This window comes from Scatophagus argus, chromosome 7 (genome assembly GCF_020382885.2).
Source record: "Scatophagus argus isolate fScaArg1 chromosome 7, fScaArg1.pri, whole genome shotgun sequence".
NCBI classification, from domain to species: Eukaryota; Metazoa; Chordata; class Actinopteri; family Scatophagidae; genus Scatophagus; species Scatophagus argus.
In genome coordinates this window covers 13,122,477-13,147,953 of record NC_058499.1, presented here as the reverse complement: position 1 = coordinate 13,147,953, position 25,477 = coordinate 13,122,477, and the positions used below count along the sequence as shown (strand labels likewise).

The window sequence follows — 25,477 nt, the reverse complement described above, 5'->3', positions numbered from 1 at the left end:
TTTACTGCTTTTCATTATTAAAAATGTGGTTTTAATAATTTGTTGCTATTGGTGTCACAAGAAGACATGCATTGTGTTACTTTGAGAGCAGAGTAATTGTGACAGCATTAGCCATTATTTTCAGAATTTTTACAAACCAATCAGTTAACGGAGGAACAAATCAGAATTTAGTTCTCTACAAAATATATAAACAAAATATAAAACACCCCAGTCAACTACAATACACAATAGTATAACACTCACTGTGAGTACTTTACATTTTTCAGATTATAGTTACATAGTTTTCCCTGAGATTTCAAAACTTTTACATATTTTACATGTATTTCAGTTATACATTACAGGACTTTTACAAGTGTTTTTACAATGTGGTATTAGTACCTTCACTTAAGGAAAAAAGTATTTGAATACTTTCTCTACCCCTGACAGTGGGTCTTCAATATCATATCAATTTCCAATTTATTCCCGTCTATTAAAAAAAATTCCCCTCAGGGATAAATAAAGTAATTCTGATTCTGATGAAAAAAAAAAGAAAAAAAAAGAAAAGTGGTCACAGATTTAAACAAAACAATGATCAAACACATGCATCTTTGTTTGAGTTTATTGTGCAAGACTTATCACGCAAGCATACAGGTTCATGGCAATAAAAAGTGGGTCTGCATGCTGCTAATCAGAGAGCAATAGCATCTAAATATGTACATTCAAGTTTTAGACACAAACTTAGCAAACTGATCACACGAACAGATTAGAGTACCTCTAATTCTCTGACACCAAATCAAAATATCAGGAACTGATTGCACAAGCAACATGAACAGCAAGTTTCATAAAATTTTATGTTACAAAAATACTAAAATCTGATTTTAGAGAACATTTACACAGATAAAGGTGGCACCTACACCAGAAGATGCTTTTTCCCCGACATCGGACATGAACGTCAAAGACGAACAGACAGATCAGTAGCAGGACTGCTGTTGATAATATGAGCGCCAAAGCAAAAGTGATGAAGCTTGACAGAAGGACATGAAAACTGACAAATACAGCAAGATGCATCAAGAAGAGGAACTGATCCTAGAGATGGAAGTGAATCAAGAGTTTCTTCACACACAGAACTAAATGTTTAATTTAGTCAATATGATCTGAAAGACTTAATCCTAAGAAATAACCTCGGTGCTTGGTTCTAACAGGCCACATTATAGGATACTAAGACTGCATGTCTGCTTCACTGATATCCATCTGACTTACACTCATCACTTTTGCCGAGTCATTCCAGTTGTAAGTGGATAATCGGCATACACATTATGCCATTTTAAGATAAAGCATAAAATAAGATAAAAGTAAGTATGGCTCTTCTAAAAGGAAACTTAATGCCATGAAAAAAACTGTTCAGATATCCTGGCCTATTTTTTAATGATCCATGTAAAAACAAGAGTGTAATCTGTGACAACAATATTTGACACTTTCTGAGAATATCTGATCATCTTTAGGATACTGCCTGTGGGCAATACTGTGACCGTAATTAGGAAGATTATCCGTCAACAAAATCAATACTAATTCTAATTTAGACTTTGACCAGTTAAATAATTATAACAAAATGGCATCACGGGAGTTTTTGGCCTGCTTGAATTCTGTCATCGAGTTTCCATTCCAGGGTGAACTTTCTATTTCGTATAAAAGCACCAGCCTCATTAAACTTTAAATACTTGCCTTGCCTCACAGTCATTTTGTGGCTACTTTGAAATGAATAAAGGTTAACAGCTTAATACTGAGCGAGAATCTGCATTCAAAACAGGCTGCATTTAAATTACTCGATTGTATAAAACTGTGTCCCTTTTGGCATGGTCATTTAATGTCTCCTAGTGGGAGCTGTGGACGGACAAATTAGTCATAGCTGCCTCAAGCCTCGTGTGCGCCCAGACACAACAGGATGGCCAACTTACTGTAGTTTTCAGTAACCCAAATATGGACGGCTGTAATACATAGGTAAAGGTGAGATGTCCTTTGGCTATTGTTTTAAATCTTTAAACACTCTCAGATGACCTAATTCCCAAAGAGCTACATTAGTATTTCCTGCCTAAATGTCCTCCTTAAACAGAGAAACATCCTGCACTCCTATAATAATACAGACTGCATGTTGTACACCTTGTTCTTTATTACCTGTGTCCAAAAATTTGTATGTTTTACAGAATTTTAAGGCAGAAATATATGACTCTAATTTGGTCGGCTAGACTCAAGAAAGTACGAGTGCTCAGACTGTGCCTTGCAGACACAATGAGGCTCTGTGATTCACTGTCATGTAGCCCCTTCTGTTCCACTAGTGCAGGTCTGTCCACTGTTTGAGGAAACGGGCTCCTGGTCCGTTTCTCTGACACACACGACGGCATCACCACTCACGTTAATGAGACACTGAGCCTTGAGGAGAAACGCAGACAGGAAGATTAAACTGTGCCTAAGGATGCTACAAGATACAAGATTTATTTATATGTGAAACTGTATGTTTACTGTATGATTTATTTGTCACACACACAATCATACACGGTACAAAGTGCAGTGAAGTTCTTTATGTCCCTGCTACCAAAAAATAGGTAAGTAAAATTTAAATATTGTAAAATAGAAAGCTTATAAAAAATAATAAAATTAAAAAGGTGAAAATGTGCAGTATTTACATCAGTTCATTGTGCTTTCTGTGCACAGATGGACTGTAACAGGTAAATACTTCTGAGTAATGCTGTGCATGAGAAAGAGAGAGAGAGTGTGTGTGTGTGTGTGTTGGAGTACCTGGTTCTTGTTTGGATTTTCCATAAACACACACTCTTTCATGCTGTAGGACACTACTGCATTGCCACCCAGGGCTGCTACATGGGCTCGAACCATCGCAAACACCTCTGCTATGAATGAATGGAGGAAGCCACTGACGCCGCCTTCCTGCAGAAGAGAAACACATCACGCCATCGTGTACAGGTATGTCTACACTTTGCACAAGACCATCCTGCGGCCTATGCGTGTCCTTGCAGTCTTACCTCCCGCAATGATGTTGTCTCTCTTATAAAAAACATGTTGATGATCCCAAGATATTTAATGATACGTGTCCCGGGGAGGAAGGAGAGCGGCGTCATCTTCACCACGGGGACTGAGCTGCCCCCAAACGCACGGTTGGAGCGCAGCGAGCGAGAACGGCCCTCAGGCAGTGGACTGGAACGGTCCAAAGATGAGACTGCAGGTTCAGAGAGAGCAAGCAGAGGTCCGAAAGAAAGACGCGTGTAAAGAAAACAAAAGGAGGGGAGGGAGGGGGAAAAAAAGACAAAAAGGAAATGGAGATACCAGAAAACACTCAAAAATAGTGCATGAAAATAAAAGCAGATATGAACTTTAAAGCAGAAAGAAATGTGAATGTTGCATGTTAGCATTTGCACAGCAGGTGTAACGCATGCGTACACTTACGGTGATTAAGTCAGTTGTCTGTGTGTGTCTGTGGGTACATGTGTAAACTGACATGCAGTGGCGTGGATGTGTGGTGACAAGACAATCACGTGGAAAGTGTGCACTGCCATGCATGTCATGCAGTTGAGGCAAACAGACAAGACAGTAACACAGTGTCTGCAGACAGACAGACAGACCTGGGCACAGCTGTGTATGCTTACGTGTGAATACAGTATTTACAGTATAGTGAAGTACATGAGAGAATATTTATCTGTTTGCATTTGTGAAAAAGGTTTGAGAAATGGAGACAGACAGAGACAGCTGTGAGCTGAGCTGGGCACATGTACATGAGCCAGAGTGTGAAAGATGCTCCATCGTCTTACTGCACATTTACCTGATGTGGCTTACATCCATCAAACCAGCAACCTTCAGAGCCACACATTAGATTGTAGTTCTCTTACAGTGCACAGGGCTGAAAATCATACCAGACTTTGCAGAAAAGCATTGCCCCCAGCCCACCCCGCTGTGATCTCTGCCACATTCAGATCTGCATGTGTATAGTCCTGAAATCATGTAATATCTTCTCACCTTAAGTAGATTTGTGAATGCAAATGCAGAGAAAAATCAAAGAAATTCTTCCAGAGACTGTCATCACGTTGCTGCAAGTTAAATACAAGCACGCTGAATGCAAAAAGAAAAAAAAACCCCAAACAAACCAAAAAATAAAGCGTCCAATTAATTTGTCATCATGGTTACCATGGCCACAGGTATTTCAAAGCCAAGCTCCAGACTGTGGATCCCTCTGAGGGGCGGGGCTTCAACTTTCACACTCTAGCAAAAAATCTGGTGCTTGATTTACAATGCTCCGCCCCCCAGCGGCATGCATGGAGGGGTGTGTGAGTGTATGCGAGCATGAGTGTGGGACTGCTTGTGAACCTGTGTTCTGTATTTGTGGGTATGATCACCAGAGTGTGCTAGAGACTGTGTCCTCCTACTTGTCTTAACTGATCCCCGTCTTATGGTGTGAGCTTTCAGCCTAAGCAGCTCTAGCCAGGTGCTGCATCTGTCTGCAAAGGAACCGTAATCAACGGAGGCAGCTGGAGAGAACACACACACACACACGCACAACCACACACACATCCGAACATACACAAACACAACAACAACGACGACAACAACAAGAGAAAACAAACAAACAAACAAAAAAACAACAAAAAACGAAATCAAGACACAAAGAAACGAAACAAACGAACAGAAAAGAACAAAAGTGGATGAGGTTTGAGAGCGGTGGAGGATAACTCTGTCCGAGACAAAAGGATGAAAAGTCAAAACAGGGCAGTGTAGTAGTTCTGGTAGCGGGAGGGTGGGGCAGGGGTGACGATTTAGGAGAAGGGAGGCTTACCTCTAGATGAGACGTTGGTAGTCTCTGGGACACCTGTCACACATACACACACACACACACACACACACACAAACATCACAGTCTACTTACTACTTGTCTTAAACAGAGAGCTCAATCCTTCGAGGTCAGTTGTTTGCCCCTCACCATAAGGCTATCCCAGCACAAGCTCTCACCTAGAACACCTAAAACGTTTTGTGCATCACAGTGCTCCATCTATTGTCAACACTTGCTAGGGCGCTACCGTTACCGTGTTCATTTCATGTGACTGACAAGTAAGCCATAACACTTTCTGAAGCATGACGTCTCATCTAGACAACATCACACCGCCATCTAAGCTCACATCAACAAAACACACTGGGCTATGACACAGCACTGTTTATTTACCTGCTGAACGAACCATAACCAGCTGATTTTGGCAGAGTTTTGCAGCTGGGGTGAGTAAAGAGACTTTACCTAAAGTGTTAGTGGAGGAGATGGGCAATGCCTGTTAGTGAGGCAGGGAGGCAGAGGAGGAGTTCAGGGAGCAAAATTTTGAAGAAAAGAAAAGGAATTTAAAAAAAGTGTGTGTAAGAGTTTACCTGAGCTTTTGGATGAAGTTTGAGTGTTGGTGGATGATGAGTCCGCACACAACTCCAAGGGAAACTGCAGCTGCTCTTCAGTCTCACTACATCCTGGAAAGTTGCACACAGAATTAAAGTTAATGAGTTGTTTAGACAAGGAGGTGTTCTTAAAGAGGATGGGTCCGCTTTCATATTTCACTACACAGTGTCACAGACAAGCCCTCAATAGTCTGTTTATGTTCCTGCATGCAATTTCAAGGTTTGCTGAATATTGGTAATAGTATGATTATGCATCAGCTATGGGATCTAATAGCAGCTCCATTCAGAAAAGTTAAAAATTGTTCAAAGATACAGTAAATGGCTTGTCTAATTAAATCTAATCTACTAATGTGACAAAGAAAACTGATTGCATCCATTTTCCAGAGTACTAAAAAGCATCTCTTTTTTTATTTTTTAACCAAACAGACCTTTGGTGATGGGCTTGTCAACTGGCTTCTCCTGAGTCTGGTCTTTGTCAAATGTCATGGCAACTGCTGTCACTGCCACCTGGAAGGCAGACATATAGCGGTATAGCAGACGATGTCGGAAGAATCTGCATTTTACTTTGTGTGTTCCGTTATACAAACAGTTTCACATATCAGAGATGGCCTGAAAAGTCTCACCTGTATGAGTTCTTCCTCTGGCACTGCCACGGTGAAGTTGAGATGACAAAGACAGCAGGGGATCATAGAGCGCAACTTGAAGTAAAAACTCTGTAAGAAAGACAATAAAAATAACTGCTCATTCAAAACTCAACCACTGGGGGTACTATAATAACCAGAATAACAATGCATAATAAAGGGTAAACACAGCACCGCATATGGCGTAGTTACCAAATGATCACAAGGGATTTCTTACCTTTAGCAGATTCTCGCACAGATCAGTGAAGATCTTGTTCAGGCCTTGATTAGTAAGATTGGCATTACTCAACCTTACGACCCGCACTGATGTGAACATCTGGAAGACAGTAACAGAGACACACAGGATAACCAAACTATGCTCTATGCCGTCAAACTGCAGAATCCACGTGTGTCCAGACTCATATGATATATAATTTGATATATCATATTAGGATATATTGTATATATCATATATATCCAAATGGACAGATGTGTCAAACTTGAAAATCGATGAAGGTATGGGGTATTATCTTTACTAGAATGGGATGGACGAACAACCTGAAAATACTTATTGGCAGACTTGCTATAACTATTTTAAAATTGCAATTTTCCAGTGTATAGCAAAAATACTGAATGTTCACAATTTCACAATTTTCCATGCAGTACAAGGCCTGACAAAACTGGTAAAGATGACAGAAGAGTGACCTGAACTCCAGAAGTCCAGTTGTAAATCCCAGGCATGATCTCAGTGTTGCAGCTGTAGAAACCTAGAGACAGAAAAGTGCAAATGGAACCCAGCATGATGAAACAGAGAGATAAAATTTGTAAGAGTCTCTGTGCATGTGCAGTAGTATGTAGTACATACCTGAGGGGGGAGGAGCATCGGTGAGGAGGGAGTGAATGTCTTCCACAGCATCAGTGTCATCAATCTACAGAAATGGCCGCAAATGGTCATGCTTGTTCATGGAAATAGTTGCATACTAGCATATTTATTGTTACAGATATACACCTCCAGGACGAAGGCGTCCTTCTTGCCATGGGACAGGTCCAGTTCTGACACTTCGTCCGAGCTTTCCGAGTGGGAGCGGAAAAGTCTCGATCGTTGCCTCGGCTCAGGAATCGGAGACCCCACCGCTTCCTCTGTCAGCTCCTGAAAGCAAAAGGAGACGCAAGGCCTGAGCAGACAGGTTATCAGAGCGACCACCATAACACCACCGCAGCAGCCCGCATTTGCATCTCACATCTGTCCTGACTGCACAGCTAATAGAAAGAGTATGTTAATAACACACCACATGCTCACACTCACTCAAGTAACCAATCAGCAGCACCATTACACACACATGACTGGTGTTAATTTGAGTATGGATCTGGAAGAGTAAGAAGTAGGGCAAACACATACACGAACGAAAACACACACACACACACACACACACACACACAAACACCAACACACATACAAAGGTGGGAGTGCAAATGGACAGGGAAGATGGTCATGATAATACAAATGTTTTAAAGCAGATACAATGAATCTACAGTGGGTTGCCCTCGACAGGTGACTCTGGAGTGGGTTACACATTGTCCTGCTCCCAAACACCCCCAGTTAAGAGCTGTTATATAGTTACAGTGGTGTAGTGTTTCGATTAATATAGTGAAATGTTTGTCATGCTTTGCTGTGTGTCACAGCTATGAGTTGCCATGCTCAGTACCATGTTTATGCCGCAGAACACCTCAGGGTCCAGGGCAAATAATTTCTTTAATGACCGGAGAGAGACAAGAGTGGTAAGTTTATCATGATTCACAAAGAACAGACTATGTATGCAATGTATGAATACGTACATGATTTTAACACTAGAAATGTCAGCCCAACATAATGGAAACGGTTGTGGTGTGAAATAAAACCTATTAAATTGACATAACACTGCATGTGACATGGACACACAAATCTAGAAGTAGCAGTATTTAATTTTAAAGATTATATTTAAAGTATTTAATGGCTTGTGGATAGTATTCTGACATGTAACATTCAAAGCTTAAAAACAAATTTTAGAATTTAAAATGCAGGTTGACTAATAATATTATGAGACTCATCAGGGTAAGTTTCCCACATATCTGAAGAACAGCCTTTTAGTTAAAACAGGTTCCCATGTTTACTGTCACAGGCTGTGGGCTAATGTGAGTCACAATCTCCGACATGACACACTGATTACTGTAATGACAAAATGAAACAGTAGAAACCTACTAAAGCAGTGATTGTTACTGTCCATGCATGTGTTGCATGTCTCACCGGAGGGTTTATTTGATAGATCTCTTTGTTCTTGGATATGGTGTCATTGATCCTTTTCTGGATAGTCAGGATGTGGTGCTCATTGCTCAGGTCACCAGGAGTCTTCCCCGCAATCTGGATGCCCCCTGGTGCTGGCAGGGCTGTCAGGTACACTCCTGTAGCAGACTGAGCAAGCACACACACACACACACAATACATACACGCATTTTAGGGATGAAGCAAACACACATATGGCTGATTAATCCTACAAAGGTCAACCTACAGCCAGACCCAGGAGCATGTTCTCGCCGACACTGATCTGAATGCGTAACCCAAACAGAGCATTCATACTCCGCAGCTTCAGTTTGTTCATCAGCTGAGTGTGCAGCTCGTACTCCATGAAAGGCAGCAGGTTGGAGATGGCTGTCGCATTCACTTCACCCTGGGCCTTCTTTTTTAGACGACACAGTCTACAAGACAACAAGCAATGGCACTAATGTCACACTTTAATCAGTACGTTTGATGTGAGCCTTCATTTTGGGACACATGTCGCTCAAGCTACATGCTACCACTGGGAAAATATATTCAGATAACATAGATCTTTCCTATGCAGTACTCTGAACTAAATAATCCTTGTATTGCTGTATACATCATGTTACTGTAAATTGAAACAGTAACTACTGCCCAAATATATTATTTTATGCTGAATTTCTTTGACAATCTTGCTATAATTTTGGAGCCATTTTGTTTTACCTGGCCTGGATAAAGCAGCCCTTCCCTGTGACAGCTGCTTCTGCTGGCAGGTCAATTGTTGTGAAAAGCACATCGGGAACCTTAAAAAAAAAAAAAAAAAAAACCCAAAACATTTTTATTTACAATTACTAGAATTAATTTAGCTTTTTTTTTCACCAAACTGAATTTGATTTCTGAAAATAAGCTAATATATGAGACCTTTTGCCTTCTGCAGTGGTAACAGTACGTGAGCTGTGTGGGGAAGGGCATGTTGAGCTCATCATACGGGATGTGACAGAAGCCACAGCTAGGTGGAGACGGCTCCTCAAACCTGGTGAACAAAACACACCATCTGGTATGAGCTGCTATAACTCAGTCCAAGCTGTACCACCATAAACTGTACACAAGGATTTAACTTATCAGTTTGCTCAGTCTCTGAAACATGACAACCTGTGGTCAGTGATTCCGATGTCTAGGCAGCCTTCACGCATATACCGAGGATTTAGGATGGCTGCTGTGCCCGATGCCGACAGGATACACACCTCCTCACTGTGTTAAGGAGAGAGGGACAGATTAAAAGAGAAAGAAATGGAGAAGGATGAGAACAAATGAATCCTTGTGTGTTTGAAACAAACTGCATGCTGGTTTATAACATACTGATGTAATGTATAATACGGTAGTATTTTTCTATGTATAGTAGTACATTACATACCAGATGCTAGTGCTCTCACTGTACCCCACAACAGCATGGCAACCAAGAGCTTTGGCATGAGATTTGATCTCTTGTCGAATCTCCTCCCACCAGGCATCGCGAGTCTCTGGCTCATCTGCAAAACACAACATTCTGAATCAGACATATTTCGTGAAATAATCTGATAGACTGATCAAAACCTCACTGAATACTGAAGTCTAGCTAACAAGGAGTTAGCACTAAACCTAACAAAGGGCTGTCAACATTGTTAGGTAAAAACAAGACTGCCCTGTCTATACAATCGGAAAATCTGACAAGTCTGCATCTAATCTGGTTATCTAATCTGACTGCTTTGACTTACCAGAAATTAAACAGTCAGCAAACAGTACAGTCATTTTCTGATGACTTGTGGGTTAAATGGTATAATCAAAGCAAGCCAAAACCAACTATCATTTTGTGAAACAAAGTGACAATGAGAATGACTTCATGAGAACTGGGGGATGATGATGAAGGCAAAGTCGATGGTTAGGTTAGTTTTAGGTGTCACTGTTTTCAGGTGTCACTGGCATTTCTTGAGTGCGCATTTTCTAAAAACCCATATTGTCTCACTCGTCTCTGTGTCTCCTTTCAGTCAGCAGCACTAACAGAAAGGACACCAGGGAGAAATGTTGCCACCAACCCTGTAGAAACATTCATATGGTTTGTCTGACTACGGAAGAAAATCTTGCTGGCTGGTAAGCGACAGTGTGCCCAAAGTGTAAAAACTGCTTACTACACTGATGACAATGGTTTTAAATTCCAAAGGATTGAGCCTTCATCATACTTGCTAAACCATGGGTGTGTTTCAATAGTCTCATGAGGCTTCACTCTAATGCCACCACCTGTTTTACTGACACTGCTCAGGTGAGCCTTATCGCTGCAAGTTGTGAGTTTGTTCTCACTCATTTGATAGCTCTGAATAAGAAAACACAAGAAGGAAGCAACATTAAGAGTATTGAGCCGCACCCCATGACTCCCTGAGAGGGCCACATGCTGATGATGCCCCAGAAAGAGAGAAACTCAGCTGCTAGGAGAGACAGGGGGAGAGGTATGAATGAGGGGAAAAGAATGGGAGATCAACTGAGGAGATGAAGAATAATGGCTGATGGTCAGGCATCAGGCCCACGAGGTGGGTTCCTTTAAACCGCGAAGCAGCACGTCACACAGGCACAGGCTCACCAGCGTGCAAGCTCATGACCATGTGCACGCTCATGGGCAGAGAAGGGCCATATTCATTCACCATCCATCAAATCGAGTCTAGTTTTTAGGTTAGAAAATACTGACCGATATCATACATCCTCGGTTCCCCAAGCTCACGTCTTTCCTTCCATCCCCGCCATACATTCATTTTTTAAAATTTTCCTCAACTGCCACCCATCCAATTAACCTGCCTTCCATGCATCCATCCATCCATCCATCCTTCTCTATCTCTCAGTATGAATACGGCCCAGTGAGTTAGGGATGCACATGCCCAGTCAGTGGTTCTCTGTCACAGAGTAAACCTCCTAAACCTCCTATGGTCTAGACAGGTTTGACCACAATGCTGATTCAGGAAGCGTTAGAACGGCGCCAGGACAACGTTCGGGAAGAGCTGCAGCTCTTCCGTGCAGCAGGATGGGCTGGGTGGGGGGAGGCAGGCCAGGCTGGATGGGGTGGCGGTGGTTACACAGCGCATGCTCACACTCAGCACACACTCACACACATTAGAGGGAGGAGAATGGCAGCTCACTGAATTCATCACATTTCAGTAGTACATTACCCAGCTAATGTTGAATTTGTTTGCAGATATTTAGGCTAGCTGGTCTACTGGCTGCATGCTAAGAGGTTTAGCTTCACTGAGCTGTCATCACTCCTTTGGGTGAGAGCAGTAAAAGGGGAGAAATACCTGCAGTGACACTATTCCAGTCTAGCAGTTTGTATGAGCGCGTGTTACCCAAGGCTGGGCCAGAACACACCGTTAGTACAGAAAAGAGAGAAAAAGAAAAGAAGAGATAGTCTAACAAACAAGCATAGCACAACAGCAGCACTCCACAGTCACTATGCAAAGACAGACAGCACTTCACAGTCACTATGCAAGGACAAAACTATATTCAGGCCTACAAAAACAATCTTGAAAGAAGGAGACTGACAAGGAAAAGAGAAAAATAGAAATGAGTAAAAGCTACAAGCCTAGCTGAAATCTTGAAAGAGACTTGAGGAGAAACTATCCGTACAGTATAATACAAAAAAGGAGCATGCAGTAACTGTCTAACTCTGGTATACTTTCCATTTCTTCAAGGTATCCTGTGGAGTTTTCTGGTAAACGAACAAATGTTATATTAACATTCAGATTTTCTAACAAAAATGCCACCAACTGTCAATCAGCAGAAAAGCAGCAGTGTCCAAAAAAACTCTTTGATCGGTCTGTCAATGGCTTGGAACCTGAGAAGAATTTACCAGCCAAAACAGGCCTTGAATAGTGTTTTGCTGTCACAGCCAAAAAGTCCTATGGCATCCTCCTGCATTCTTTAGAGCAGGGCTGTGTGAAACACTACTTCTAATGGACAAATTTTATCAGCAGAAACAAGATAGATAACTGTAGAAATCGTGGACACCATCACAGAATTGCAATATAGTTAATGATGATCATATGCTGCTCGCCAACAGTGTGAGATGATGTAAAACAAAATATCAATCAATTAACTTATGTGTTTTAGTGATGTGAGTTAAGAGCAAACGAATGGCAAGTGACCTCATTTGCTCTATTAATCAACATAGATTTTTACTCTCATTTGGCAAGTGGTGGGTTCTATTTTTGGAAACAAGTAGAAACAAGTAGTACTGCATGACCCGCATGCTCACCTACATGTCCTTGTGGACATTACAGAGACATGTGGACCTACAGGTAGAAAAGGTAAAAAAGCTTTGTACTACTACTTGTGGTCCATAACTCCACAGGGTACCTTTAATTTGCTCTGAGGTTGAGAATAGTCAAGGCATATCAACAGTGAACAGGGCTCTTTTCAGAATGGTTTCCAAGTTAAAGATGCAATTTGGATCAGGTAAAACTATGTAGAAAACTATGCTGTTTACACTACTTAGACAGGAATCCTGTAGGTTTAATAACTGCATGTTTAGACATTTTTTTGGAGACTGTTAGTAAAATCATTTAGATGAGTAGCTTACTTTGGTTCCACTGTATACCTCTGAAAAGAGCCCTGCTTATCCTAACCCAGCCAACATTCATCAGCACTCCTCTCTCCCTATGTTCTCAAATATCCCTGATTCCAAGTGGTAAAAGACCAATAACCAAGACTCAGATAGCCCAACGCCTTCAACTGGCGGACTAGCCTATTGAGCAAATTATCGTCAATATAAATCTCATTTACAACTCAAGACAGCAGAGCATGTATGACACCACAGTACCTCTCCACGGCACCACCTGAAGCCAACAACGCCACACAACAGAAGCAGCAGGCAACAGACTGGAGCCATGCACCACTTTTGCACCTCACCTCCAGGGGACAGCATTCAACAACACAACAACCGGAGCATACACGCACACACAAACACAAGTCAGACTGAGGTGAAAGTTGCCGCTATCTATAAAACTTTCTGACACAGGTGATGATGGCCTATCCTGTCTTTATTTCCATCAAAATTCTAGCAAGCTGCAGGCTCTAAGTGTGACCAGGAACAGCTTTCACCTGCTTTAGGACTCATACACAACTGAAATCTTTTAGCACAATTTCTCCAAACAATCAAACAGAGTGGGACTAGCACCACATACAGGAAAACCGTTCAACACAAGAGGATAATGGGCAGCATTAACTAACAGCCAGTGGCAACAAGACCAGACACTCACACAATATTGAAGGTCAATGGAGAGCTTGTTCAAATCATTTCACAGGACAGTGGACAAGCTACACTGTGTGTTTGTGTGCGCTGAACTCACCAGGGTTGTGTATACGGTCCAGTAGTTTAACAGAGCGAGCGCTGACAACTCCACCGACGTGAACCAGAAAACCAGGTGGGAAAGACGTCAAGGTGAAGAAGGGAAACTCCTGCAGTAAGTAAACACACCAGTCACTTACAGCAGGAGTAAACACATACTGGACTTTTTCAGTGTATTTTTGCAAATCATATTTAGTGACTGCTCCATGAATGCGAGAGTTTATTAGATTTTATGGGACATTTTATGACTTAAGGTCTACAGTATGCAGAGTATCTGAATTCCAATGTTATTTTTGTGTTGTATTATTTTGAGATACATCTTTAAAAGATCAACTTTTTCAGGACTTCAACAACAACAGAAACCCTAAGCAGAAAACTTAACAGCGACTAAAAATACCACAATAGATATCTTCAAAAACTGGACAGCAATACTTTCTCGAGTGTGTTCAAAAGGTCCCAAACACTATGTTCTGTATCGTTAACCGATTTGTGTAGAATTTGTTGATACCAACGTTATGAGAAGAGCATGCAGCACAGACTGAGTGTGATGGAGTCATGTGTCCCCCACCCCCACCCCATGCAATGTCTTCACCCCCAAGCAGTCCTCAACTGGTCCATTCCTGCCTTCACTCAGACACAAACCAAGAGCATGTCAGATAGATCTGGAAGTGACTGAGCATAGATATTTTTGTATTACTTATTCATTCAATCCTTTCAAATCTATATGAATGCATTAATTAGGCTTGACAGACAGACACACACACACTCACACAGTCCTGGCTGAGGATCAGCACTCGGTTTTACATGCTTCTCTCTGTCTATTAAAATGACAGCTGGTCCTCTGCCTCAAATAACGTGATGCAAACCCATGCAGTCGAAAGAGGAGCTGGAAATACTTGCACTGCCTGTTAGCATCTTGGTATATATTCAAGGATGAAGTGATGACAACCTTTCAGAAAATCCGAGGGTCACATTGTGATTTTCAACCATGCAGGTACATGTGATTAGAAGAAAGGTGAAAGGTGGGATCATCATTAGTTTCTTTCTTGTCCGGTTCTCCAGGAAGGACGACAGCTACTACTTTAACTGACAGCTCCTCCCATTTGGAGCGAGCAAGAAGGCAAGAATGAGGTGATGAAGTGAGCGTGCTCATTCCTGTTATTGACACAGTAAAACCAAATCAGACTCAGGGAAAAAAAGACAGAAAGTAGGGAGGTGTCTGACCTTCCAGAAGGCGCACGCGCACACACACATCCAAACGCACACACACACACACACACGCACACCCCTTCAAACCTGAAGGGAACACAACTCCTAGCCTCCACCATCCACCTAACAAGTCTGTAAATTTTTGGATGTGTTCCGACCCAGTACTAACATCCATCCTGAGTGATCTGATTACAGGTGGACACAAGCTCTAAGTACACGTGTGAATACACCCAAAATGCATCAAGGACGCTTTGAGAGCTGGTCACTCAGGCCACATTCTAAGATGGTCAGGGCCGCAAATGATCACATTCTTTTATCGGTGTGCACACAAATGAGTCGTGAGCTTATTCAACCAACATTCTCAGCAAAACGAGTGGTCACAACAAATGGCCGTAATGGATGACATTCTGTCCACTTTCAATGTGGTTAAATGAGATGCAAATTATACGTTTTGGCTGTCCTACCTGCTAAGGTAAGCAGCAGGTGTTTGGAAACACTGTTTCAACTGATTTCACCAATGAACTAGTACCCTCACTATCACCTGACTCCCTTCAAAATCGTACAATTTTGAGAGCTGTTGAGTCAAGAGAAACTCCATAAACTTTGCAAAATGAAAGCAAATTCTTAACATTCTTAACAAATTCTTAACATCTCTAACATTTTTTGGCATTAAATGCAAAAAATTCATCTGTTCCATGTGTAAAAATGTGTCTTACCTGCCAACACTTAGCACCTATTTGAGCACACTGTTTCAACTAATTTCACCATTTAAACATGTGAGATGACAATGAATACAAAAAAAATTGGTAGATGTTATACATTAAGCTATTTCTTTCTTTGTCAAAAAAATGTTCTATCACTCAGTATGGATGGTAATACCAGGTCTGAACGGGACCTTGGAGTGCAGTGGGTGCCAAGCAAACATGCAAACAGGATCACACAAGGACCCACTGTCATGTTGCTGCACCCAGTCTGCTCCTGTGGGATCTACAAACAGCACAGGTGGGGCAGGTTAGGAGTTGATTCAGACTCGGTGGTGGCCATCAGCTGGTCAGGGTGTTAGGAAAGGTGTAGAGAGAGTAAGAGAGTCACACTGATGGGACATACCCTGGCGTTTAACAATAACCCAGAGGAGGACGCTCCCTGAGTAGCACAAGTGGTCAAGAAGACAGAGAAAGGGTACATTACTTGCTCTTACACAGTCCCACTTCCCATCAAACACTGAACACCGCACCAGTCTAAATTAGTTCTCTATCACCAAGAATGGAGCTGTGTGAAGAGTGAGTGCTGAGTAACTGCCCGACCCCATGTCCAGACATTTAGACAGGCTGTAACTGATGCACAAACTGCATGTCAAAGCATAAATTGTCAAAAATGCCGCCTCTAGCTCACTGCCTTGACTTGTGTTGTTGCTTGTGGCTAAAAAACACTTTTTATTTTTGTCTGCACTTAACTGCAGTAATGCGACTAGTCAATCAAAGCCCTGCCTGAAACAAAATGTCTGTATATATAAAACGTGTATGAGTATGTGTGAGTGTCGAGTATTGTCGTACCCTCTGCTCTAGGGCCGTCTGCGTCTGTTGTCTGAGCAGGGTCTTCAGAGGCCCTGCCTCCTTCCCGGCGCTGCCCCCGCTGCCCATTCCTGATCAGAGAGGAGAGTCTGGCTTCAATATGTCACTTTCACTTTATTTGGTACACTGCAATATTAATGTTATTATGGCAATCAAGTGAAAGCAAATGCTGGAGCTGCACACAACGCCTCAGCTAGAGAACAGTCCACAAAACTACTTCATCCTCATCCTAAGACTCCTGCTCTTAACTTTTTCTCTTGTTCAGGCACAAATATAAGATCTAGAGTAAGGTTTTGGTATGTCTGAGATAGCAGAATCCTGAACAGGACCAGTGCTGTTTCCCAATGAGCTTTGGGCAGTAGCATGCATGTTGAGTTAATATTTCTGGTAACATCAGTCAAGTCAGTCTGGGTGTGAACCTTCCTGCTGTTTCCTCAATATACAAGAGAGGTGCCAACACTATTGTTGTAAGGTTCAGATTCTTGATGACACACAGCAGTCCTACTATACCGGAGGCTGCCAGCAGCAGGTCCTCAGTGAAGGACACACTCTTTCGCAGCAAGGCAGAGTCTGAGTGGTTGGTGGAGGGAGGGGGTGGGGTGGTGGCTCTGGGGGCAGAGCCATGACCACAACCCACTGAGCCAGAACCAGGAAGGGACAGAGTGTCTGTGGAGAGGGTGGGGGAGCTGGGGCAGAGGAAGATCCCAGGCCTGAGTCTCACTGGCTGGGGCCCCTCTATCCAGCAGAAACAGAGATGGCAGGGTGCACAGAGAAAAACAGATATATTGAGAAGAGCAATGAGGAGAGAGGTCAGAAGCACAACAACCAATGAGGGAGGAGAGGGATGTGATGAGGAGAAAGAGGACACTAGTGTAGAAATTGAATAGCCTGATAATTAAATTGAATTGCCATTTTCTTTCACTTATTCTGCATGACATTGTGTTCATATTACCCATATTCTTGTTGATCTGGGTTTTATTTTGTTTCAACTATTCACTCGCTGAATCATCTCTAATCACTCAGTAGCAACTGAGGTATCCATTTTCAGTAGACACTGGGAGTTGTGGTCGAAACTGCTAAGGGTACTTAACTTTTTACTTAACTATTTATCAACCTGCTATTCAGGACAAATGAAAACATTTAGAGTTGTTATTCCCGTTAGTTAGCTTATGCAACTGGTTCAATCTGTTGCCTTTCTTTTTTTTTTATAATGGATGGAGCAAACAAGCCACATAAACGCCTACACATCTGTGAATGGTTGACTGTTTCTTTAAAATAGTGGTAGTAGGCACAATAACAAACCTATTTTAATTACAGAACAAAGAGGAGCCAAGCTAAAGAAAAGAGGTGTGTAAGGAATAAGATTGGATAAGTTAACACAAATAAGTGAGAGAAGCAATGGGAGAACGCAAGAGGAACAGAATATGAGAAACAAATTAGAGAGAAGAGGAATTATTAAAAAGAACAGCAGAAGAGTGGGGAAATGGAAGGGGGATGTTGGCTTGAGGGGCTGCTGGTCTCTTCCTGAGGGGTCAGTGGAGCGACTCTGGTAGGAATGTGCTCAGGTTGTCCGTGGGGCAGAGTTTGACTAAACTTACCTTTTCCTCAATGATTTACCATAATGGCTGCTAATGAATAAGTGACCTTAGATCAACAACAAACCCTCATGAGACACAGTGCTTCAATTAAAGACCACAACAACATGGGGACAAAACTAATACATTGATCTGGTGTGTCTTCACACAATTAAGCAAGCCTTACAGGAACTAAAGGCTATAATATCCTTTTTTCAATGGTATGAAAGAAGAAGAAGACACAGCAGGCCAATGAGGACAAGGAGGAGGATGGGACTGGGCTAAACAAATATTAACAATAAAATAATATTAAACTCAAGTAGAATTTTTTTTTTAAACAAAAATTCAAAAAAACACCACCACCAGAGTAGCACCACAATGAGGTGAAGGAGAGGGAAGGATGAGAATGGGAAAGGAGGGCGGGGCCAAGTGTTCTTACCCGTCTTGGGCGTCAAACTGAGGTCTGTGTCTGATGATGAGGACTGGCGGCTGCATGGCTTGGAGGGAGAGAAGGGGGGAGGAGAGGAGGAGGAGGTGGGAAGGGCTCTGAAAGGGGTTGGTGGGCCAGAGGACGAGAGCAGGTCCTCACCAAATACCGGCCTGCCAGAAGAACATCACATATACACACACCCACGTCAGTCACCACCTCACCCTCTGAGCGTGTATGTGTGTGAGCGTGCACATATGGGAGTGGTTCAGTGTTGCCATTAAGTAGGAAGGTGAGTATGTTAATGTGTGATGTGTTTGCTTTGGGTGAGGTGTGTTAGAGGTGCTACAGATGGCTGGAGGACAAAAGAAAGCAAGCATGGAAAGCAAAAAATACATAAATACAAGGAAACACACACACACACTAAACTAAAGAAAGCAATGTGGCACACAAGAAGGTCAGATTCAACAGAGGATGAAGAGCTGAAGCATGTGTCCCAGAAGAGTGAAGCAAAGGTCAGGTGACTGCAGAGGGATCAAAGGCCCTTATTCAGGGCTAAAACCACACCATTTGGCTGCTTGTGGTAATCAACCAAAAAAAATGCAGAATGACACGACTTGTCGTCTACTGTCTATCACCAGAAAAAAAGATATGCCAGGTGGAGGGGATTTAAGGGCACCATCAGCTTCCCATTTGGGCTTTCTACAACAAAAGTTTTCTGCCCTCCTTCTGTGGCTTGATGCCTCTGTCTACACCATGGCTTTATTGCTACTACATGCCTGTCAATCTACCACACCCCAGCAAAAATACATTCACCTTCCATAGAAACATAACCGTCTACTTCTCTTTGTATTTTAATTATCTTGTCTTTCTCCTGAAACTAATTCCTTCCCTGCCTCTGCGTACCAGTGAAGATGAGTGTGGGAACAGAGACAGAGAAGTTCTGGGACAGTCTCTGGGAGCTGCAGGCTGAATGCACTGGGCTGTTGTGGGTGGAGCGGCATCCGTGGGCAAGGGGAGACCTGGGCCAATCAGCACGCAGAGAAAGGAAGACAAGGGGCCGATTTGGACACAAGCAGTGAGAAACGTCCCAATCCGAATGTAGCCAGAGAGCAAGAGAGGAAGAAAGAGACGCACACAAAAACCAACACCACAACATTGCAATACAGTGGAAAAGGAGACAAAAGGGAAAAAAAGGTTTTACTCCCCGTCTTTGCCTCAGCAGGAAACTCATGCATAGCTTAGATCTCAGTCTCACACAAACATACACAGGGATGCAAACATGTCAAAAGCTGACAAAGATCTCAACAGGCATAGAGACAAGATAAGCTGTAGAAAAATTGTAATTAAATGTTATGAATGTCAAATGTTAGAAGCTGCTGCTTTTTGGTTTTTACCTTTTTAAAACCTTTAGTCTCTAGAGGAGAGATTATGACATTATGAGGGGCATTTATCATGGTTTTCTGACATTTAATTATTTATTCTCCTTCACTGAGGTCTGAGAACTCTTTCACAATGGAAACATGTTTAAGACTGCATCATAAAATCTTGCAGACAAGAGAAGATTTATAATTAAAATAAACAATTTATATTTACAGTAAAATATGAACTACTTTTTGATTTAAAAAAAAAAAATCAGATAAACTCACAATTAAACATATCCTTAATAATCCACATCCAATAATAATTAGGAGTCGAAATGGTATTGTGGTATTAGAATTTCTCTATGGTTAATAACACGAAATTGTGTCAAGAAAAACTGACAAAGCAAACATTTAATTTAATTTTTAAAGCCTATTTTTAATTAATTATCAAAACCAATTCAGCTTTGCTGCTACAAATTCTGGGTCAAGATAACTTTGGTTCAGTGAGTAAACAAGTAAAGAGGAAATAAGATAAAAATATGCATATATAACAAACCATACTGTATAGTATCATTTCCTGGACACTTTTCTTTCCACTGTCATTCTGACAAATATCCCCATAATTACATGAACAGAACAAGACCCAAAGTTATCACCATAACAGTGTTTACATCCCTGATATACACACAATCTCACACACACTGACACAAAGATAAATGCATATAGAGGCAGAGGCACACATGCACTCAGCTGTAGCTAAGCTTACAGCAATGAGCTGAAATCACAAGCTAACTATTCTAGCCATGGTGAGGAAAACAAACCAAAGTTAAGGAGCACACTGTTAAGGGCTGAGCAGAACACATGAGTGCTGGATACTCACTAATAGACGCAGCACTAGAACATGCAGAGGCAGAGCAGAAAGCCATGCAAGAGTGGTCTAAAAGAGCAGACAAGGGACGAGGAGGGGGGTTGAGGATGGCTGTGTGTGTCCTGTACGTGTGTGTCTCAGGATATGTTGTGTGCTGTTAGTTTCATGATGCAATACACGTGACACAATATACACACAAACTACAAAGGGAAATCAAAGATACTGAGACACACAGGTGTAACTGCTAAACTATAAATAGATATTGCATACAGTACATTTAGTCCACACACACTCCCTTTCATGCACACACCGATCATATTCTGCATTCTCACAAACTAGATTTGCAATGAAACTTGCACATAAAAAGAGGTAGGGTCCATGCTTGTGTTGTTAGTTGATACTCACTCCTTTCCGTCCTTAGAAGGGGAATTGCAGGCGTTGGAAGCAGGGGCTGTGTTAGGGTGCGTATGTGTGGTGGTGTTGGGAGCACTTCCAGAACTGAGTTTGTCCAGTGTGCAGGCGGTACCTATGGCCCGGACCACCAGGCCAGACTCTCCTTCCAAGTCAAAACACTGTAAGTATCCCACCACAGCATTCCCGCCCATCTCCAGCACCTTAAGCCCTATTTTCCTCTGCAGCTCTCCTAAATACAGGGTAACAGAAACATTAACCAAATTAAGAAGGGAAAAATGGGAGGAATCAAATTCTTCTTCCTGCACACCAACATCATAGAAGATCACTGTGATTTTCCTCACCAGACATGAGAGAGATGAGCCTCTGTCGTGCCTCGTTGGAGGCCCGGGGAGTTCTAATACGGTCAATCCACTGGTACTCTGGATCTTCATTTACCACAAGTTCCTCCACAAATCCATGCACCATCACTGCCCGGTAGCATCGTGGAATGGATGTAGCTACCATGCACAATCAGACAAATGCAGAAAAGTTCCTTTTAAAGTCTCTTAAGCTGTTACTCAATTTTTGACTTGTATTTTTCTGTGACAATTCCTTGTTTACAGATACACTCTTGGTGCACTCATTGTAAGGCTGATTAAGTGTTAGTCATGTCTAATAAATCAAAATTATATTGTGCTTAAAATAAACATATTTTACAAACTGCTTCACACATAACCTTTTGCTGACAACTGTATCTTGTGTTATATTTTTGAACTGTAACCAAACAATTTTGAAGCAAATGTCAAGTCAGACTTACTGCAGAAGAACTTGACCCCGCAGGAGGACTGTCTGAAGCGGTTCAAATCGTTAAAAAGCTCCACCTTGACAAGGACATTGATCTCCCCTCGGATACCTAACAGCAAGAAATGCATTGTAATAAGGCATACTACAGGGGGAAATGTTCAATTAACATGGTCACATTAGTTTATTTTAGTACCATGGATGGTATCATAGATGGGAAACCACCCAGAAATGACAGAAGCAGCCTCGCTGCACAGCAGCGGGTCGATGTCAATGTAAACTTTCCCAATAGCGTCATTAGCACTGTAAGTGTCATGGTCCAACACTGTGACCTGCAAGGGCTCATCCTGCAAGTCCTCATCATCAACCTAGACAACAAGAGAAAGAGATGGAAAGAAGACAAAAGCAGAGCAGAAATAAGATGGGAAAAGAAGTTAATGATGCTAAAATTTAATCCAACTCATCTGCATTGTGTGATGTATCAAAGTAATACAATCACTTCCTGCTGTGTTTAAAGGGAAGCTCACAGGTATTTTACCTCAAATTTGAACCACTCTGAGTTCCACTGTGGATTGAGGGATTTGGGACACACATCGGTTTTGAAGGTTGTGTTTCCAAACTTAACCTGAAAAATAAAGCCAGAGACAAACGTTTCATTTACTTTTATAAGAAATTATATTTTATTTAGAAATTTTGAAATTATAACTTAACAAATCTTCAACCTTCACCCACCTCAACAAAAGCATCAGTGAGGTCACTGGCTCTGTCCATCACAGGCAAGTGGCGTCCTGCCACAATTTTGGCCTTCAGTTTGCCAGGCATGATTTAATTTGTAGTTAACCTGTAAACAAATAATATCAATAACAAAAAGTATCAGCCTCAGGGGCTTTTTATCTGCTGTAATCAACGCTACTGTCTCGCAAAAGAGTAGACTTCAGAAGAGTGTAGGTTTTAATTTCATGGACATATGTTGTTGACAGCGTGGAGGGCCCCCTCATCTATTTACATGCTCACAAGCTAATAAACTAGCTTATCTCTGCTAAGCAAGATTTCAACAACGTCTCTAGCTTAACTCTACATAGCTTATCGACTAGGTTCAGAGTTAACGCCATCTATAGCCCTGCCCTTCATAAACAGGAGAACAACTGTCCTGTGGCTTCATTGAGGCAGCAAAGCAAGGCTAGCAAGAAAAGCCACTTAGGTTAACTGCATTGCAGTCACAATCTCCTAAGCTCTACCTGATCGGCCATGTTTTTACGATCATACTACACACTGCAAGCCACCTCCCATGTAACAAGAAAATTATGCCTCGCTATTCCAAATGAAAAAAATATCACCCTCACCAGTGCTATAACATCAGAAGACAGCTGTCAAAGCGGTAGCAGAATTGTTTGACTCGGACATTGTTGTTGACAGCCCACCGCTCGTCTGACCTCCGTGTCTCTCCCATAACACAAGGCGCTGGCCAGCCAAGACAGTGTCGTCCAATTTGGGAATGTATACCAGCCTGATATTATACGCGACTAGCTGTACGAATGGCGTAACGACCGACTTACTGAGTCAATACATCCATAGCCATTGCACACGTCGCTAGTTCGCGCGTAAAGCCAACGGATAGCTTGAAGATACCCTCCGTGATGAATGGGTTTTCAGAGGTTAGTGTGCTGCCTTCAAGTACACCTCGTAAGGTCGTACTTCCATTTGAAAACTGCACTGATGTTTCTGCGTTTAAAATAACAAAATAAACCTTTTAATGGCTAGTATCATTGGAAATAAAAATATAAATTTCCATAATACGCACTAATTATAGTTTTCGGTCGCTTTGATGTATTTTACGTGAATAAATACTCAAGGGGTACTCCGAGGGGTCTGAGTATCATCCGCAGATTTGTATAAAACGAGATACGGGATCCAAAGATGGCGCTGCCTGTCGCATACGCTAAAAACTTTCCTTGCTTCCGGATTTACTTCCTGGGTAAGCGGTTCAATATGTCAATGAATATGCGCAGTAGGGTTTTTCTCCTGTCGGCCCCGCCCGTGAATTTCTCGACTCGAGTGACGTTTTAGAAATCCAAAACCCTAATGGATGAAAAACCATAATAGAAAGAGTTACAGACGTTGTAGTTGAAGCTGTCCTGTCAACAGTTTTACATGTTTGTTTATATTTTTATATATAATATTTTGATTTTTTTTTTTTCACGTGTCAATTGCCTGGTGTGTTCACTTGCTGCCATGATAAAATACTGTCGGAAAAGAGAGACTCACTGGTGTACGCGAAAGCAGCAAGGGAGAAGCAAAATAAAAAAAAGTTCATAGAGATACACTCATCGGTTTCTTTCTCCCAGTAGGTCATTTAATCATGAACCAAAGTATTAGATAAATATTCTATTTTTCCATTGATGAAAAGTGTTGGGGTCACCAAAGTGAACACAATTCTGACATGTTACAGTTTCATGGCAATCCATCCACTGAGACCATTCACACAAAACTGCAGGAACTAAGAGAAAGTGAAAAGAGTGAACAGTTCTCTGGGCACTTTGGTTGACTACAACATGTAAAATAATTACAGAGAGACGTGAAGGTAGTACATAGTTTTTGGTCCCAAAATATAGCTCAAAAGTCGTGTTGCATGCTGTCTTGTGCAGTTGGGGGTTACACTGAACATGCTTCTAAAAAAACACAACATCCTTTTGTTCATGTAGGTCCATAAAACATATCATCACTCTCATAGAAGAGTCAGAGAAGGGTGAAGCCATCAAGGTCGACACTTTCCAGCCTGTAAAGGACGCAGTGATCTCCCAGCTAATACTTACCTTCTGCATCATACTATTCAGATTTTAATCATATCAGAAAGCATGTACACGGTATGACCCATAAGTGATTTAGTGATTCTGTTTTCAGTTCAAACAGAAGAGAGGCAGGCACAAAAATATGCGACCTAAACTTGTCCTTCTTCAAAGTGATGACAGACAGTCATGACTTTCCTGCTTTTGTGGTATTCCCACATAAACTTGTGAACATCCTGAACCAAAACAATACACTGGAATGAGTAATGGGTGAATGCTCCAGGTTCAACCTTTGGTGTTGTTGTTCAGGTCTGTGCAGTGGTCATATTACATGAGCTGGTGCACATGTTTTAGTAGTTACATTGGCACGGTGCTCTTCACGACGATCACCTCTTATCTTCTGCTATTCTTGCCCTGAATTTCAGCTTGTTGTATGAGATTTGCATTTATGTATGCTTTTATTTATGTTCATGTTTTACTTATGGGTGATAAAAACTTTGACCCTTTGGAAGTTCATTTCTATCAACACCATTTGTTTCATCATTATTCAACGTGGTTAAAGTCAGAGAAATCTTATGAATTGCATGACATTTTCTGCACACATTCATTGTGACAGATGATGAATGCTACTGACTCATGTGAACCCCTGACATTTCCTCTAGACCCGTCATGAGGTAGATATTTGTGGTTTTTAGTGAAATCTCTCAACAAGTACTGTATGAAATGCCATGAAAACAAATAACAATTTAAACCCCTGACTTTTCCCAAAGCGCAATCATCAGCTATGACCA

At 41.8% G+C, this 25,477-nt stretch overlaps 1 protein-coding gene across 14 annotated transcripts; it reads right to left on the bottom strand.

Annotated features, from left to right (window-relative positions):
• Window positions 1-580: 580 nt before the first annotated feature.
• Window positions 581-23,824, bottom strand: c2cd5 (C2 calcium dependent domain containing 5). 14 transcript variants are annotated; one of them, XM_046393745.1, is made up of 29 exons: window positions 23,457-23,822; window positions 22,633-22,741; window positions 22,439-22,525; window positions 22,097-22,268; window positions 21,917-22,012; window positions 21,462-21,617; window positions 21,112-21,349; window positions 18,487-18,647; window positions 16,456-16,544; window positions 13,695-13,803; window positions 9,743-9,857; window positions 9,481-9,579; window positions 9,250-9,361; window positions 9,052-9,131; window positions 8,582-8,768; window positions 8,320-8,484; window positions 7,742-7,786; window positions 7,045-7,185; window positions 6,901-6,964; window positions 6,741-6,802; window positions 6,274-6,372; window positions 6,039-6,128; window positions 5,844-5,922; window positions 5,395-5,487; window positions 4,817-4,849; window positions 4,380-4,511; window positions 3,015-3,208; window positions 2,773-2,919; window positions 581-2,406 (listed from the first exon to the last, which is right to left on the bottom strand). In XM_046393745.1, the coding sequence occupies exons 2-29, from the start codon at window positions 22,720-22,722 to the stop codon at window positions 2,287-2,289; spliced, it is 3,255 nt and encodes a 1,084-aa protein (XP_046249701.1). In that variant the 5' UTR covers window positions 22,723-22,741; window positions 23,457-23,822; the 3' UTR covers window positions 581-2,286. The 14 variants fall into 14 exon arrangements, 12 of the variants coding, with proteins under 12 accessions (XP_046249701.1, XP_046249700.1, XP_046249703.1 ...); XM_046393744.1 differs by having other exon boundaries at window positions 23,244-23,821; XM_046393747.1 differs by having other exon boundaries at window positions 4,410-4,511; window positions 23,244-23,821.
• Window positions 23,825-25,477: the final 1,653 nt, after the last annotated feature.

Bases quoted from the DNA above. Each gene is read 5' to 3' on its own strand.
- c2cd5 (XM_046393745.1), bottom strand. From the start codon at position 22,722: ATGCCTGGCAAACTGAAGGCCAAAATTGTGGCAGGACGCCACTTGCCT. The intron at 8,485-8,581 runs GTAGGTTGACCT...GTGCTTGCTCAG, and splicing joins ACATGCTCCTGGGTCTGGCT to TCTGCTACAGGAGTGTACCT. The intron at 4,512-4,816 runs GTAAGCCTCCCT...TGTTCTCTCCAG, and splicing joins TACCAACGTCTCATCTAGAG to CTGCCTCCGTTGATTACGGT.